The 16,704-nt window shown below is 38.8% G+C and overlaps 1 protein-coding gene across 3 annotated transcripts in view; it reads right to left on the bottom strand.

Moving 5' to 3' along the window:
- Positions 1-16,704, bottom strand: part of LOC103188281 (copine-8) — a 203,712-nt gene that overhangs the window by 16,733 nt on the left and 170,275 nt on the right. For all 3 annotated transcript variants that reach the window (XM_042335739.1, XM_042335740.1, XM_007908223.2), the window contains 4 exons: positions 14,047-14,093; positions 4,879-5,060; positions 2,179-2,306; positions 902-1,004 (listed from right to left, as the gene is read on the bottom strand). In XM_042335739.1, the coding sequence (XP_042191673.1) occupies positions 902-1,004; positions 2,179-2,306; positions 4,879-5,060; positions 14,047-14,093 (460 nt within the window). The remainder of the gene's footprint in view (positions 1-901; positions 1,005-2,178; positions 2,307-4,878; positions 5,061-14,046; positions 14,094-16,704) is intronic.

The following is a 16,704-nucleotide window of genomic DNA, read 5'->3' as shown; positions in this document are numbered from 1 at the left end:
TTACGGCATCTCCCATCGTTGATGAGCTATGTTTAAAAAATCCTTTATTTAACCCCCATAATATGAGGAATGCATGGTATTCTGCAACAAAGTAGGGAGAGAGGAAAGTACACGCCCTTCTAAAAATGATACATCTATACTAATATGTTCTGCAATAAATGTATGGCAGTTTTTATGGGTTGTCAAAGGAGCTAAAGTCCTCCCAACATGACTCCTCCCAACCAGGAGTCCTCCCACTGAGTCTTTCCACTCAGTCCACCCAACAGGAGTCCTCCCAAAAGCACATTTTCTTAATCTTAAGGGAAGATGCCTAAGAAGCGAAGATCAAACCTTTCAAGGACAAATGCTAGGCGAAAGAGAGAAGGCCGATTAAATGAAACTGAAAAACAAAGAACAGCACGGATGGAATTCAATGTTGAAAGTTCTGCAAGAGCAAGGCAAAATGAGTTGCCTGCTCAAAGAACAGCACGGGTGGAATTTGACACAGAAAGGCATGCAAGAACATGGCAAAATTAATTGCCCAATTAAAGAACAGCACGGCTGGACTTGAATGCTGAAACAACTGCAAAAATAGGGCAAAATGAATTGACCCCTTTGTTTCGTGTAGCTTTGTTAGCAGTCCTCCCCTAGGTTTCCTTCCAAAAGGAGTCTTCCCACAGGAGTCCTCCCTGCTGAGTATAGATAAAGATGAAATGTCTGTCTGTGTGTCTGTCTGTGTGTCAATCTACATTCCATATTGGATCCTTTGGTTGCAAGCAAAGCTGCAACAGGTACAGCTAGCGCTACACAAATAAGTAAAGTAATTCAAGACCCAGGTGGAATTTCTATGAACAGGAATTCTAGTATCATTCTAACTTGGCAGCACTGATTTAACAATGCCTTTATATGCTACAAAACTTACATTGACAATGGATTCCTTTGTCTGTGCCATATCTGAGATGACTCCATCAGTAATGATGAGAAGAATGAAGTATTGGGAACCATCTTCAATAGGGGCTGCATATCTGCAACAGGTACAAAGTATAGTTTAATCCCACAGATAAAACTCAAATATTTTGCTTTAAGGACCTTAACTTCTAGGTGAACTTCTAGGTAAGGATCTCATGGCACAATTTGAAAAGAGAGATTCTCTTGATGTCACAGCCAACAATCCCCCAGAATAAAATTACTAATTTACTTTAAAGGAACATAGAAACAGGAGTAGGCCATTCTGCACCTTGAGCCTGTTCCACCAATCTATAGGACATGGCTGATCATAGGACATTACTGTCTGCAAATTTTAATGTCACTCACAAAACACACAGCCACTTCACTCTGCAGTAAATCTTGTGAAGCTTTGTTATGATAAGTCATTAAATGCAAGAATTATTATTATTTTTATCTATACTTGCCTAAAATAGTTCCCTAAATTTGTGACAAATTTGCTGACTTTAACAGTGCATTCTCTTAAAAGCTTAATTTACATAGAGTTTGCAGACAAAGCTGTCTTTGTCACACAAAAATGTGACTCTATATAGCAATTGACAATAGAATATTTAAAGTAAATATTAAATAAAATGTAGCCAGAAACTGTCCAGAAACTATTAAATTACCCATTAACCTTTCTCATTGTAAGGAAGAACAATGTAGAGTCAGGCAGTTTCATCTGAGTGAGGTTTTATTTGCACAACTCGTGTCCTCCTTAACACCAATTCTGAACAGAGGGGTTCAGAAATTCAGTTTTATCTGTCAGCCCGAAGTGCAAGTTAGAAAATGCTGAACTAAAACTAATGACTTTATTTAAATACTTTTCTTTTCATCTTGGCAACCTGACATTCTGGCTGAGTAAATAGCTTTAACAGTATCAGACATTTAAAAGGACATTTCTTTCTTGGACGAGGAATGCTGCACATAAACTATCTGCCCTGTAATTGTATGAAAAAAATAGGAAGAATCCTTCCCAGATCTTGCATCAGGGACTGAAAGTGTCATTTCCAGCACACTATTCCACATCTAATATAAATGCGTGGGGGAAGAGCTGCACATTTTAATTTTCTTAAATTATACAACATTATCAAATTTCTTTCTGTTGCTACAAAGGAAATTGCCAATTTATTAGTGGGAAAGCAGATGTAATGTTTGTTAATCCCATATCTGGTTATACATATCCTCCATCCATTTAACAAATGCAATAAGTACCTTGCCACATGATTAATTACAGGTGCAAAGTTGGTGGGTCCATAAAGCTGCACAGTTTTTAGTGTCCGGTAATAAGACTCCATCACCCCTTCAATTCCTTGGCAATACGGATTTTGAGGGTTTCCATTCTGCAAGAAAAAAAAGTTGGGAGGTGAGGTGCATGACCGTTTCTGAAACAGTGACTAGTTACAGCTTTATTTGTTGGAGAGTTTTCAAAATGATTCAGAGGAGGAAGTTCTAGTAGTAAACACCGAATACAAGGCAACCTCATTGTAACACTTGACCTTTTACGATGTGCTCACTTACAGAATTGTCTTTTGGAAGCATGCACTGAAACTCCACCCCCGGTGCTGACTAGCCATCTTCCTGTATTAGAAAATAATCAATTCACGATTGTCAGGTTGTCGCTGATGTCATTTCCTGCACATTGCACACATACATATTACATGCGGGCAGAAGCGCTAGCTGATGCCACTTTTCAAAGGAAGTAATATTAGCGGCACTTCCTGCATATGCGTAGTGCAATACACTCAGGAAGTGACATCAGAAGCTATCTGACATCCTGGAAGTTGGCTATTTTTTCACTCTTTGCATATAACGCAATTTATGAAATATTGAACCTAGATGGTCGGAATGTAATGAGGTTGCCTTGTTGCCTTGGTTGCCTTGGGACGTCCTCCTGACGTGAAAGACGCTTTATAAATGGAATCTTGTTGTTGTTGTTGTTAATCCTAGGTGTGCCCCAAGATATGTTTTGTTTGAAAGTGGTTACATTTTATAACTTCCCATGAGAATGCCAAATGAAATAATGAAGATTACAGAGTAGCACAATTAGTATTAAGGGAAGATTAAATGGTAGCCCTGGCATTCAGGTCTACACTGGTGAATTCCAAACCATGCACACCGTTAAGTGTTAAGCAGTTGAAATTGGCTGAAACACCAAGAAATAGCTATTTTATCACAAGAACCATAACTGCTCTGTACTATTCATAGAATCATAGAATCTTACAGCACAGAAGGAGGCCATTTGACCCATCGTGCCTGTTCCAGCTCTTTGAAAGAGCTATTCAACTAGTCCCACTCCCCGCTCTTACCCCATAGGTCTGCAAATGTTTTCCTTTTGAAGTACCTATCCAATCTTTTTTGAAAGCAATTATCGAATCTGCTTCTACCAATCTTTCAGGCAGTACATTCCAGATCATAACAACTTTCTGGGTAAAAAAAAATCTCTTTATCTCCCCTCAGGTTCTTTTGCGAATTAAAGTGGAATTCGCTTTTGACGGACCCCAGTCAACTCTGGATGTCGGGTGTATTGAACAAAATGCCCGGCCCCAATTCATTTGTATTCTTAACTGTTGTGAATATGCTTATTAGTTGGGATGAAAATCACGTTATTCCTAGCAAAATGCAACGCTTGATGTACTCACTCGAGCCTTGTGTGTGTCTTGCCTTCAGCCACGATGTAGATGAGAGCAGTCAAATTGCAATTGACAGTGGACTCCAGCCATTCACAAGTGGCTGGAGTTGGGCTGTCAATCAATGAGGGGGCGGAGGAAGGTCAAGGGAGGGAATATTGCGATTGATTGACAGCTGAGCTCTTGTGTACGGGTGGAGCCCAAACATTCATAAGGGGCTATGGCTATCAATCACCTCAGCACTGCTGCTAATTAGTCCCCTTCCTGTCCAATGGGAGTGGCAATGGGAGGGAGGAAGCACTGCTGCTCCTCAGCTGGGTGGGAAAGTACTGAACTGCATTTTGCAGCCAAACAAAGATTAATATATTTTACTGAATTCTGTGAGTGTGTTCTAAACCAACTGATTGGTTAACATTGCTTCAAGTGAAACAATATTATTACATATTATTATATGGTGTCGCCACAGCTCCTCTGCTGGGAGGGAATGGTTAGTTGCCCCATGTGTCCGGCTTAACTGGCTTCACTGTATCTTAAATCTGTGTCCACTGGTTACCGACCCACCCACCAAAGCAAACAGTTTCTCCCTATTTACTCTATCAAAACAAGAGCTTTAAGACATCTCGAAGATGTGATAAGGTGCTACGTCAAATGCAAGGATTATTTTGTTATTTCATAATTTTGAATAGCTCCATTAAATCTCCCCTCAACCCTCTCTGCTCTAAGGAGAGCAGAGCCACCTTCATTTACCTTCATCTTGCTTTTATTTTTTTTCGGGGGGGGCGGGGTGCGCGGGCGGTGGGTGGGAGTGTGTAAATTTGCATTCATCAATATGAGAAACATCACTTAATGGAAAATAAAGTTCAATTTCTAAATCGTCTATCAGAATCAAACATTCTACATCTGGTGTAGTAGGGGTTAAATGCAGGACACAACTGCCTATCACACTGGTTTGTCAGTTCTCATACCAGGCACCACTGAGAAAATAAGACTTGCAAATAAGTAACTACAAATGGTTTTAACTTACATCAAATCCAAATGCGTGGAACAAGCATTTTATCTGGAGTTGTTAGCAATTTATATAGGGATAGCGATCTTCAATCAATATCAACAAATATTGGCTTTGGCCTCAGGTGTCAGAATAATTACTGATTGATTAAAGGTTATCTAGCAGAACAGCGATATAACAGTTGTGCAGAGTAACAGTTGTGGTGAAATAAAGTGGTAAGTTACACAAACACACAAGATGTTCTTCGATAGAATGAGGCATTTGCAAAAGAAATCTCACCAAAGCAAATTCATGTGATATTCTCCCGTCTGGAGGCAGCTTGGCACCAAACCCAAGTGCTGGGAACATCTTGTCACTGTCATAGTCCTGAATGATTTCGCCGACGGCTTTTAATGCCATAGCATAAGCATTAAGCTGATAAGGGTTCATGTAATGGAGAGAGGTTGGCTGAGCAGGGTGACCTGTTAATAAAAATATTTTAAAACAAATTATTCACACTAATGATCGACTAGATTAAAAAAATGCTGCAAAACCTTGGAAGCACTTTATGATGAAATGTCAGCTGCAGACAAATCTATCTTTCAAGCCAGGTACTGCAGAACAACATAAAAATATTTCCCCAAATAATTTATGAAGGCAATAATACACAATAGCACTGCAGGCTATGCCCTAAGGTTATAAGAAATTGAACTCTAAACGTGAATGTAAAGCAAAGCTTTATTTCACATAGTGAAATGGCATATTCAGAAACCAGATTTGCTATTTTAAATTGTAACTATTTGATTTGCATTTCTGGTCACCACTGCATACTGGACCTGCTCAGGCACTAGAAACAGCACATTATAGAGAAATATCGATTTCTCGATTGGCCGATCGCTTTTCCAGGGGGAATAATTTGTGGGTTCAAAAAAATAATAATGATAAATTGGTCACTTCAATCCACGACTGTTTGTGGGACATTGCTGTGTGCAATTGGCTGCCGCGTTTCACCCACAAAATATACAGTCAATTCACTTTATAGTATATTCTATGATGCACTTTAGACATTTCGAAGATGAGATAAGGCGCTATATCAAATGCAAAGATTATTATTATTATTAAATGAGGAAATTAGGCAAATAATAATCCTGTTCCCCATATCTGAGAAATTAGCTGTGGCTCTTCAGCTTTGAAAAGAGAAGTTTCAGAAGGGATATAAGATTTTATCACAATAATGATAATCTTTGGATTTGATATAGCACTTTTCACATTTTCTAGATGTCTCAAAACGCCTCACAGAATATACTGTAAAGTGAATTGACTGTATATTTGTGGGCGAAACGCAGCAGCCAATTCTGCACAGCAATGTCCCACAAACAATCGTGATATTGAGTGACCAAATTATTATTTTTTTGGAGGGATTATTATCCCCGGAAAAGCTATCTGCCAATTGACTAACAGCATCCTACTTACTGCTAGGTAAACAGAGACGTGTGGAGTAAGGAAACCTGCCCAACATTTTGTCTTGCCAGGAATAGAACCCAGGTCGCTCGTGAAGTGAGTGCTCTAACCGCTGAGCTACAGGACTCCCATCATACTGGGATATAAGATTTTAAATTGAGAAAGCAGGCCCAAAACATATGTCGGGGCAGCAGAACAAGAGCAAAGGCAGTTTCAAGTCAGACACCAGGAAGTATTCCTTTACCCAGAGGGTGATTGACAACTGGAATGGTTACCAGATATAATAAAATAATGACAGAGTTGTTGAGGTCAGAAGTCTGCAATCCCTTAAAAACAGTGATGGGTTGAAGGTAGGGTGGGTATCCTGGATGTATTAGAGCAAATGGGCTGAAGGGCCTTCTCTACCTGTTCAGATTTTATGATATAATGAATAATTCACAAGTATTTAATGCTTTCTGTTCTAAGGTATTATTACACTATCTTTGGCAGTAGGTCATTTATTGAGAGCTGCTTAGGAGGTTATAGCTCCTAAGGGGTCAATGTGATTGACAGGTGTCACAATGTATAATATATTCCATGCTTTCCCAACACATCAAAGGATGTTAAGACCATGTTGCAAATATTATTGGCCTATATCTCTTCAAATCCCTGGCCAGTGGTGTTGTATATATATACAAAAAGCAAGCATAAAAGCAAGCATAACCAGGATACCAAAGGGTCCTGGGACATTTACAAAGGTTACAAAGATTGTACAGCATGGAGACCAACCAGTCCTTGACGGTGTTTATACCCACGCATGTTTTCAGCCATTCCTTACTTCCTCCCATACCTTCTATTCCCTTCTCCCTCACGTAGAGGTCTTGAAAGTCGTTCACTTGAAAGCATCTTACTATCTGATTCAACCACCGCTTCAGACAGTGAGTTCCCCAATCTCACTATCCACTATGCAAAGTAGTTTCTCCTAAATTCTCTTTTAGATCCCCTTGTCACTCTCTTATATTTGTGTCCCAAGGTTACAGACTTCCCAACTCATGGAAACAGCCTATTTATGTTAACCTTATAATTTTATAATTTTAAACACTTCTAATTGGTACCACCTCAAATGTCTTCTCTCGCAAAAAAAGGACTAACATATCCAGTCTATCCTCTTAGCAGTAACCTGCCAGGTCTGGTGTCATCCTCATAAACCTACATTGTACTCTGTCCATCGCTGCTATATCCTTCTTACAGTGTGGAGACTAGAATTGGAAAGCATAAAGAGGCCCCTCAAACAACAAGGCAGTGAGGTGGGGCTGATGGACTTGTGTACTGTTATCTCTAACTCAATACACTACAACTTAATTAAAACAACCTCTACCTCTGACTCCATATATTACAGTAGAATATCTGGGAAACTAATATTGTTTCCAGGTCTGCAGATTTCCCACTAGAATTTGCAGTGCATTATGCAACAAGACAATGTATTTTGTGCTGGTGTAAAATAACCACATCAATTTTTTTCAAATGGGATATTTCCATTTCTCATTCTGTATAGCTGATAAACTGTCTGGTTTGGAGACTCTTAAGCATGATGATAAGATACCACATGTGTCAGATCAAAATACGTAAGTGATTGTTGTGGCCTTTGCCAAAATTCCTTGGACATAGTAGTGTTTAGTTTTAATTTTAAAAAAATATTCAGCAATTATGACTGCAGAAAATTCATAAGCAGAATGCAAAGTATATCTACTCCATTATTCTATGTTACGCCTAAAGTGACATGAGTGAAACAGACATTAATAACAGGTTAACTGAAACAATGTGATTAGTTTCAGGATAGTATTGTTAGGCTGTATCAATACACAAGAGGATTTGCAGAAGTTAAATCTTAATAAAGTGTCTTTACGAATCTTTCAATTGTTTGTCTGCTCAATTTTCAGCAAATTCATATTATGGGCCCAATTTTCTGGACGGAACATTAATGCAAATATTTACAGTAGTAAAAAAGGCTTTTTCTTTATTAAATGAAGATTGATTTCACAAAACGCAGAATTCATGTAGCAGAATTTCAGAGAGTTTGAGCATTGGGTGTTCAATTTCCTATCTGAATATATTAATTAGATTGTACACTGAAACTTGTATTCCAATTTTCACCCAAATAAAGCACAGAATGAGGTAAACAGTTTAGAAGCTGGTAAGGCAAAAAACAAACTGACCCAATCGAGTCAATATTCTGAGGCGATCTTGGAATTTTGTTCCTGAGCCAGACAACCCCACAGTAGTCCAGGGCAGTTCTCCAGGATTAGAATGGATGGAATCTCACATGGAGTATAAGCAACAGCACAGACTAGTTGGGCCAAATGACCAACCTATGTAATTCAATGAAAGATTCCTGCAACCAAACAGAAGGGAGTTCTAACATCTCCTGCTCTATTTGGACCATTGTGGAAAAATCTAACATCCCACATTACTAGACTTCTAGGTTTATAAACTTACCCTGAAATCGCAATGAGGTCAATATGAAAGAGGAAGCATTTGGGAAGAGAGAACTGATTTATGAAAAAGAATTGACAGACCAAGAAATTATTAAATGATGTGTTATTGGGAGAAGAGGGCAGCGTTACCTCTTCCGTCAGCCACTGACACCACCATATCTACACTGTCAATTATCTTGAAATGGAGGAAAACGTGTGAAGCATACTTGAATGACAACCACATTGTCATCTGCATTCATTTGATATTCACACCTTGGGAATTTGCTGGGTGATTCAAATTGGTTTGCCTCTGTTTGTTCTGGCACTAATCTGAAAATACCGCATTTGAATCAGAAATAGATTTTTCTCTGTGAGACAGGAAATTTAGTCCCTCTGACTTCAATGATTTGTAAAAATGAACTCAATTTGCATATGATTAATGAGACTGTAACAAAGGAATAGGTATTGCTAACAGTTGTCTGAGCTGATACCGGTTTCCTCTTAGGAGACCAGAGTTTGAAACTTGCAGCAAATTGTTCATTCTTCAGCACCTCCTGTCACAAAGAAAGGCTGAAATGACTGAAATGTATTTTAATCACAATGTATTAGGTGAATGGAAAGAAAACAATAATGCATGCCAGACATCTGTGGAGTCCTGTAGCTCAGTGGCTAGAGCACTCGCTTTGCAAGTGAGAGACCTGAGTTCAATTCCAGGCAGGGGGCAAAACCTTGGGCAAGTTTCCTTACTCCACACGCCTAATAATCCCTCCAAAACCAAAAACAATAATAAAATTGGTCATTTTCAATCTACGATTGTTTGTGGGACAATGCTGTGCGCAATTGGCTGCCACGTTCGCCCACAAATATACAGTCAATTCACTTTACAGTGTGTTCTGTGAAGCGCTTTGGGACGTCCTCCTGACGTGAAAAGCGCTATATCAAATGCAAGGATTATTATTATTATTATTATTATTATAAAATGCAATTCTTAAAATACAATGGTTTGAATTAACGGTTCTCACAACACCCCGAATGGTAAATTTAGAGAAAAAAAAATGGCTAAAATTTTAAGACTTAAAATACAATATGGTATGGGATGAACAAATCCAGAGATACAAAACTGAAATACCATTCTGTCCTCTTTAAATGCAACTTGGTTGCTTTATTTATAAGCTATTTACGTGCCACATATTTGACTGCTGAAGTGTACACATATATCACTGTGTTCATAATTACTGTCAAAGGAATATCAATAATGTAGACAACTGAAGAGTACATGAATCATCTTGTGACATTAGCTTCAGATCTGACAGAAGGGAATTATCAGCTGAGTAACATTGTTAACTGTATATTTTTGAGCATGCTTTCTGGAGACTTCAATGTAAGAGTGGGAATCTTGGCTGAACAATCCCTTGCTAACCCCAAGATAATGAGGCCAATTGTACTCTTACTCCTGCCTCAGCTCAAATCAGCTAACTCAGTGCAGACCAGAGATCAAATGCAGCAAGTTTCTTGCCCAGAAATACACCAAGTGATGCCTTTACAAATTGAACTGGAGGAGGTTTATTGTCTGTTCTAATAATTCCAAGTAGGTGGGATAGAGTACCTTCAATATACCCTCCCTTAATATATTTGACACTGGCTTACATCGATAAATTAAAATGGTTAATAAATCGGAATCTTCTGCAGTGTTTTGACCAACACTAAACCAGCTAATTTCTGGTGTGTAAACTGCAGTTGTATCCACAACACCATTGGGGCTACCCTAATATCTGTCTTTTCACCAATATTACCTTTCACTGATAACAAATCGGAAATATTAAAAAGCCATAACCACTTTGGAATATCACAACATTAAGAAATACTCGTTAGATGCATCTGCTCCTGGTTCAGTTCTACCTTCAGCAGTTCAGGAAAGGATGCTAAATAAAAGCAAACATTTTGAATGTATCCCTACTGCCTCTGTGTAATAAGATATTTATATCGTTGCATTTTTCATTTTGGAGTCAGTGAACCACATATATGCACCAGCTCTGCAACAAATTATTCACATCTATTGTTCTTGGAATTTGAAGTGAGTTACTGTGGGCTGTACCATATTTCTGCCTCAAGGAGGTCACCTTAACAAATTACCTGATGAAGAATAAAAATGAAACTTTAATGTTAATTACTAAAGCACAGACTTTGATCATGCACATAGTCACCTCCCTCTGCTAGGTGTCTGGCATCATCTCTCTAAAGCACTTAGAGACATTACCCTATATAATAAGAATAATCCTTGATTTGATATAGCACTTCTCACATCTTTTTGACATCTCAATGCGCTTCACAGAATAGACTGTAAAGTGACTTGATTGTATATTTATGGGCGAAATGTGGCAGCCAATTGCACACAGCAATATTCCACAAACATTCGTGGATTGAAGTGCCCAATTTATTATTGTTTTTTATTTTGAGTGATTATTATTAGGCGTGTAGAGTAAGGAAACTTGCCCAAGGTTTCGCCCTGCCTGGAATTGAACCCAGGTCACTCGCTTGCAAAGTGAGTGCTCTAACCACTGAGTTACAGGACTCCACAAGGAGGCACAACAACAACTTGCACTTGTATAATGCCCTTCATGCAGGATAGACTTTCGGAGTGCTTAACAGTGGCAGAGCCTGTTACTGAGCCATGGGGGATCAAGAAGGTGGCAATAACGCAATCGAAGATATTAGATATAATTGATATTATCTGGAATACATAGCATTGGATTGATGCTATCTGGAATGCATAGCACTCCCAACATACTCTCCCTTAATTGGTTTACATCAATAAATTAACAAAAGTTAATCACTGGGAATTAGCAACACTATTTGATCAGCGTTAAACAAAGTAGTTTCCAATCCGTAAGATGCAGCTCTATCAATTATATCATTGGGGTGGCCCCAATGCCAGTCTTTGCACCAACATTCCAAACATATCTCTCACGTGCAAAATATATTCTACTTGTGTCTCACATTTACCAGAAAGTAGCTAAATCATTTGTATCTACCCCCCATGCTTCTGAATTGTTTAAGCACTCTTTCGGCTTTCACTTATACTGAAACAAATTCAAAGCTAACCTACCACAAAGACAACTCTGGAAAGCTGTTGGTTAATGATGATTGAAGTCTTTCCTCTTCACTTGTGCCTACAGTCATCTCTTTTTCTCATGCTTGGCATCAAACTATATCATTGTTCAGTGCTCCGAGATGCTAACCAGCATGAAGGGCACTATATAATTGTGAGTTGTTGTTGATCATTCTCCAGACATGAAATATCCTTAAATACCATCTTATAATTATCGGCTTGGTAATTGGTTGGGAGGCAGAAAACAGAGTAGGGATAAAGGGAACATTCTCTGATTGGTGGAATGTGACAAGTGGTGTTTCCCAGGGCTCTGTACTGGGAACTCCGCTTTTCACCATATAGATATATATATGTATAAATGACTTGGATGAAGGAATAGAGATTTATTTCCAAATTTGCAAATGACACAAAGTTGGGAGGTACAGTGAATTGTGCAGATGGGAGCAAGAAATTACAAAGGGACTTAAGACAGATTAAGTGAGTGGACAAAACTGTGGCAGATGGAATTCAATGTGGGGAAGTGTGAGGCCTATGGATCCAATAATTGCAAAACAGAATATTTTCTAAATGGTAAGAAACTAAGAACTGTGGAGGAGCAAAGGGATTTGGGTGTCCACATACACAAATCACTAAAAACAAGTTCACAAGTAAAAAAAAAGTTATGAAAAAGGCTAATGCAATGTTGGCCATTATCTCAAGGGGGCTGGAATATACAGGAGAGGAGATGATGCTTCAACTGTATAGAGCCTTGGTCAGATCCCATTTGAAGTACTGCGTTCAGTTCTGGACATCGCACCTCAGGACGAATATATTGCCTCTGGAGGGGATGTAATGCAGATTCACCAGAATGATACCAGGGCTCAAAGGGTTAAATCATGAGGACATGTTGCATAAACTTGGTCTGTATTCCCTTGAGTTTAGAAGGTTGAGGGGTGATCTGATTGAGGTTTTTAAAATAATAAAGGGATTCGATAGGGTAAATACAAAATACAGAGAAACTATTTCCTTTGGTGGGGGAATCCTGAACAAGGGGCATAATCATAAAATTAGAGCTAGGTCAGAAGCATTTTTTCACACAAAGGGTTTTGGAAATCTGGAACTATCTCCCTTCAAAAGGTTGGGGATGCTGAATCCATTAACATTTTCAAGACTGAGGTGCATAGATTTCTGAGCCTAGGTAAGGGTATCGAGGGATTTGCAGCAAGGATGGGTAATTGGAGTTGAGGTACAGATCAACCATGATCTTATAGAATGGCAGAACAGTCTCTGGGGGCTGAATGGCCTGCTCCTCTTCCTATGTTCCTATCACTACATTCCTGGAATAGCGCATCTCATTAAGTGATCTGTTTTTGGATGCTGAGAGGTTCTTTATGTGACTGATATCAGGGCCCAAGGTACTTTGACATCTCTTGCTTTCTAACTTTGTCCTCAGGCAAGTTTGGGAATGTCACTTCTGTAAAAGTTGAAAGATGTCAGAAACATTTAAAAGGAAAAAGTGTTGGGAATTGTGCAAACTATTCAACCATGGAAATATCTCTGTAAGTGGCATTTTCAAATATCATTAGAAAGTGAAAATGTATTTAGAGTTGGGGTTTTTTCAAAGCTTTGACTATTACCATTGTAACTAAAATATATGAATAGATATTATTGAAAGTCCTCAAAAGTATGAGCCTGAAGAGCTCATATTCTCATTCTGTTTTGCAGGAAAAGTGAAACTTGAATAACCAATTTAGGAAGAGAAAAGGTGCAACACAAACAGATACAAACTAAACTCAACCTTCTTAAGATATCTGTAGACAGTAAGATGTCTGTGTTCCATGCACCAAAAAAACTTTCTAGGTTGATTCATTTTACTTTATCTATCGTGTTTTGCTTCCATTATAGACTGTAGGTAATCTTGATTTAGAATCCATCTGCAGATCTTGAATTTTTCCATCTGTAGTTCTTGAAAATCTGCAGATTTTGAATTTTCAAAAGTCAACCTCCTGCTCACACAGTGAGTGGGTCAGGGAGGGTCTGGAACAGATTCACTGATAGTTCACCTTCTACTAGGTGGTGAGGATTTGCACTCAGAATGAGATTGTATGGCAACCTCCCATTAGTTACAATGTATTCCTACTGGGACACAGTGAGCAACAGTTGGCTTGAAACCGACAGGTTTCATTTCTCTGATAGTTGTTGGGTTTTAAGCAAGCCAAGCTAATTCTAGAACTTCAATTTAAACAAAAGGCACAAAACAAAATGAGAAAACTGTTCCACTTTCTTCACGATAATGTGTCTAAATTATAATACCTTTCTTGTCAAATTTTAACATCATGATGCAACTTAAATTAATATGAGAGATAGTTCTTTATGATGGATAATAAAAACAAGCAGCATTTGGTTTTAAAAAAATAAAATTAGTTTGAATATTTCAATTGTGTACATTTATAGAGATGGACTTACCATTTGATGCAGTAAAATCAATGGCTACTGTGAAGTTGATTTGTGTCCTAGAAGACAAAAGTAAGCAAGATATCTATTAAATCAAATTATCTTAACTCACTCAAAATAGTTTGAGTTGTCTTTCAATTAAAAAAAAGGGGTTTCTCTCAGTGTCCTAGCTAATAATCCCCCAGATAAAACCGATCATTCACTTCATGACTGTTTGTGGAACATTACTGTATGCAAATTGTCTGTCATATTCACCTACAAAATACACAGTCACTACACTTTACAGTGCATCATGTGAAGTGCTTTGAGATATCCTCCCGACATGAAAAGCAGAACTTCAAACGCAAGAATTATTTTATTATCATTTTACGTTTTATAAAGTTTTCAGAAGGCGATTGCCAAAATGTACTTGCTCAAGCTGTCACATTATGTAGCAAGTGTAGTAAATCGTTTAATTGTTGATCACAACAAATTAATTTGAATGTTGATATACAGTAGAGTGGTATTTTTAAAAAAGCTGTTGTAAACTCAATTTCTGCCTTTCTGGAGCAGAGAATGCAGCAGAGTGAGCTGAGAATGGAGTGAGGTTGGACAGAGTGAGGACTTCTAGAGCAATTAACCGTATATTCGATGGCACCAATTCACTTTGCAAAAGTATAACAAGGCTGAAGTGTAGAACATTTCACCTCATTAGGCAAGAATGATTATATGAGGTGTCTAAAATGAAGGCTACCATTGATTTTGTTAAGGGAATGCTCACTCTCTTTTATTTGAGTTTTATGAAACTAATAAAATGAAACAGGTTGGTATTTAGTTGACATTTGGATATTTAATTTTATTGAAAACCTGGGTTTTAAAGTTCAATGTAACAAAAATGGGAAAAATACAAAGCTCTGCTTAAATCATACTCACAATATTTAAGTTAGTGTGGCTGGGTCATTTTAATGATCCTAGATTTGTCAGCTCTTGCTACACAGTCATACAAACCCTATTTCCTGAGATCATTTTGCACAATTATGCTGAACACAGCATGGGTTTACATCCTCTCTGTCATTTTTTTCTAATTTCTGTTGACTAAGCGATTATGCAGTGCTGTTCCTCAAAATCCATCTCAATACTGTGAAAAACCTGTCTTGCTTGATAACTATATTTTGAAAATGCTTCAGTACAAACTATTCAGTTTAACTGATGATTCTGCAGCGTTCCCATAGGCTTGAAACCTGTAATGTTCTACACCATCTTCAAACCACAATCTATGACAACATTTTGCATAGAAAAGGGCCAATTTAAGTTTTAATAAATCATATTGAATATTGAATAATTGTATTGAATCATATAGACAATATTAATATTATTACTATTGACTAATAATAATGTAAATTCAAGCAGACATGTATCATAACATTTGGCAGTCAAATAATCCTGTTTTGCAGATGCTTTTCCCTTAAAAATAACTTCTACGCCACAGCGGTGTACACCTAAAATAAGATTATTCAAAAACATGCAAAAACAATGATTTCAAGGTTGAAACTAAAATATTTTAATTTTTAGACACCTTCATTTATCATAATAATTGTTGCTTTTGATACAGTGTCTTGGACATCATGAGAATGTCTCAAAATGCTACACATGATTTACTGTATGGTGTAGGGACTGTGTACTTGAGTAGTTGAACACCTCAGGCGCTGGCAGCTTCAGCCTCCACGGCTGCACACTCAACCTCACTAAGCCAGTCAGGAACCTGGGTATCTTGTTTGATCCTGAACTGTCCTTTCTCCCCCACATCCGCACCATGACCGGAACTGCCTACCACCACCTTCGCAACATTGCCAGACTCTGCCACTGCCTCACCCATGCATTTGTCACATCAAGGGTTGATTATGGAAACTCCCTCCTCATCGGCCTTCCCAACTCTTCCCTTCACAAGCTACAGATCATCCAAAATTCTGCAGCTACTCTCACACACCAGACTCCGTGACCTCATCACTCCCACCCTCGCCCCACTCCACTGGCTCCCCATCCCCCAGAGGATCGAATTCAAGATCCTTGTCATCACTTTCAAGGCCATCCATGGCCCTGCCCCCTCCTACCTCTCTGACCTGCTGACTCCCTACCAACCTGCCCGCTCCCTCCGTTCAGCGGGCTCCAGCCTGCTCCATGTCTCCCACCCGACCCGCCCTACCATCCGTGGCCAAGCTTTCAGCCTCTCTGCCCCCATACTCTGGAACTCTGTCCCATTTCACCTCACTTCCTCCCTTGCCTCCTTCAAGGACTGTCTCAAGACCCTCCTCTTTGATAATGCCTTCAGTTGCCCTCCCACCTCTCTGCCTTCCTTCACCCCTACCCCACCCTTCCGCCATGCTTGGGTCCCGACCCCTGACTGTCCAGCACTTTGGGACGTGCTCCCGACGTGAAAGGCACTCTATAAATGTAATTTTGTTGTTGTTGAATGCAGCAGCAAATTTGCACACAGCAATATTCCACAGACAGTTATGAAGTGAATGAACAATTTTATTTGGGGCATTATTAATCAGGGCATCTTACTCCTTTTGACAACAACAACTTGCATTTATATAGCGCCCATCACACAGGGTAGCATCCCGGAGAGCTTAAGTGTGGCAGAATCCGACCCAAGCCAGGGGAAGAGGGAGGTGACCATAAGCACGATCA

This window comes from Callorhinchus milii, unplaced genomic scaffold (genome assembly GCF_018977255.1).
Source record: "Callorhinchus milii isolate IMCB2004 unplaced genomic scaffold, IMCB_Cmil_1.0 Scaffold5, whole genome shotgun sequence".
NCBI classification, from domain to species: Eukaryota; Metazoa; Chordata; class Chondrichthyes; order Chimaeriformes; family Callorhinchidae; genus Callorhinchus; species Callorhinchus milii.
Note: the sequence above shows the minus strand (reverse complement) of the source record. Positions and strands in the feature narration are given on the sequence as shown.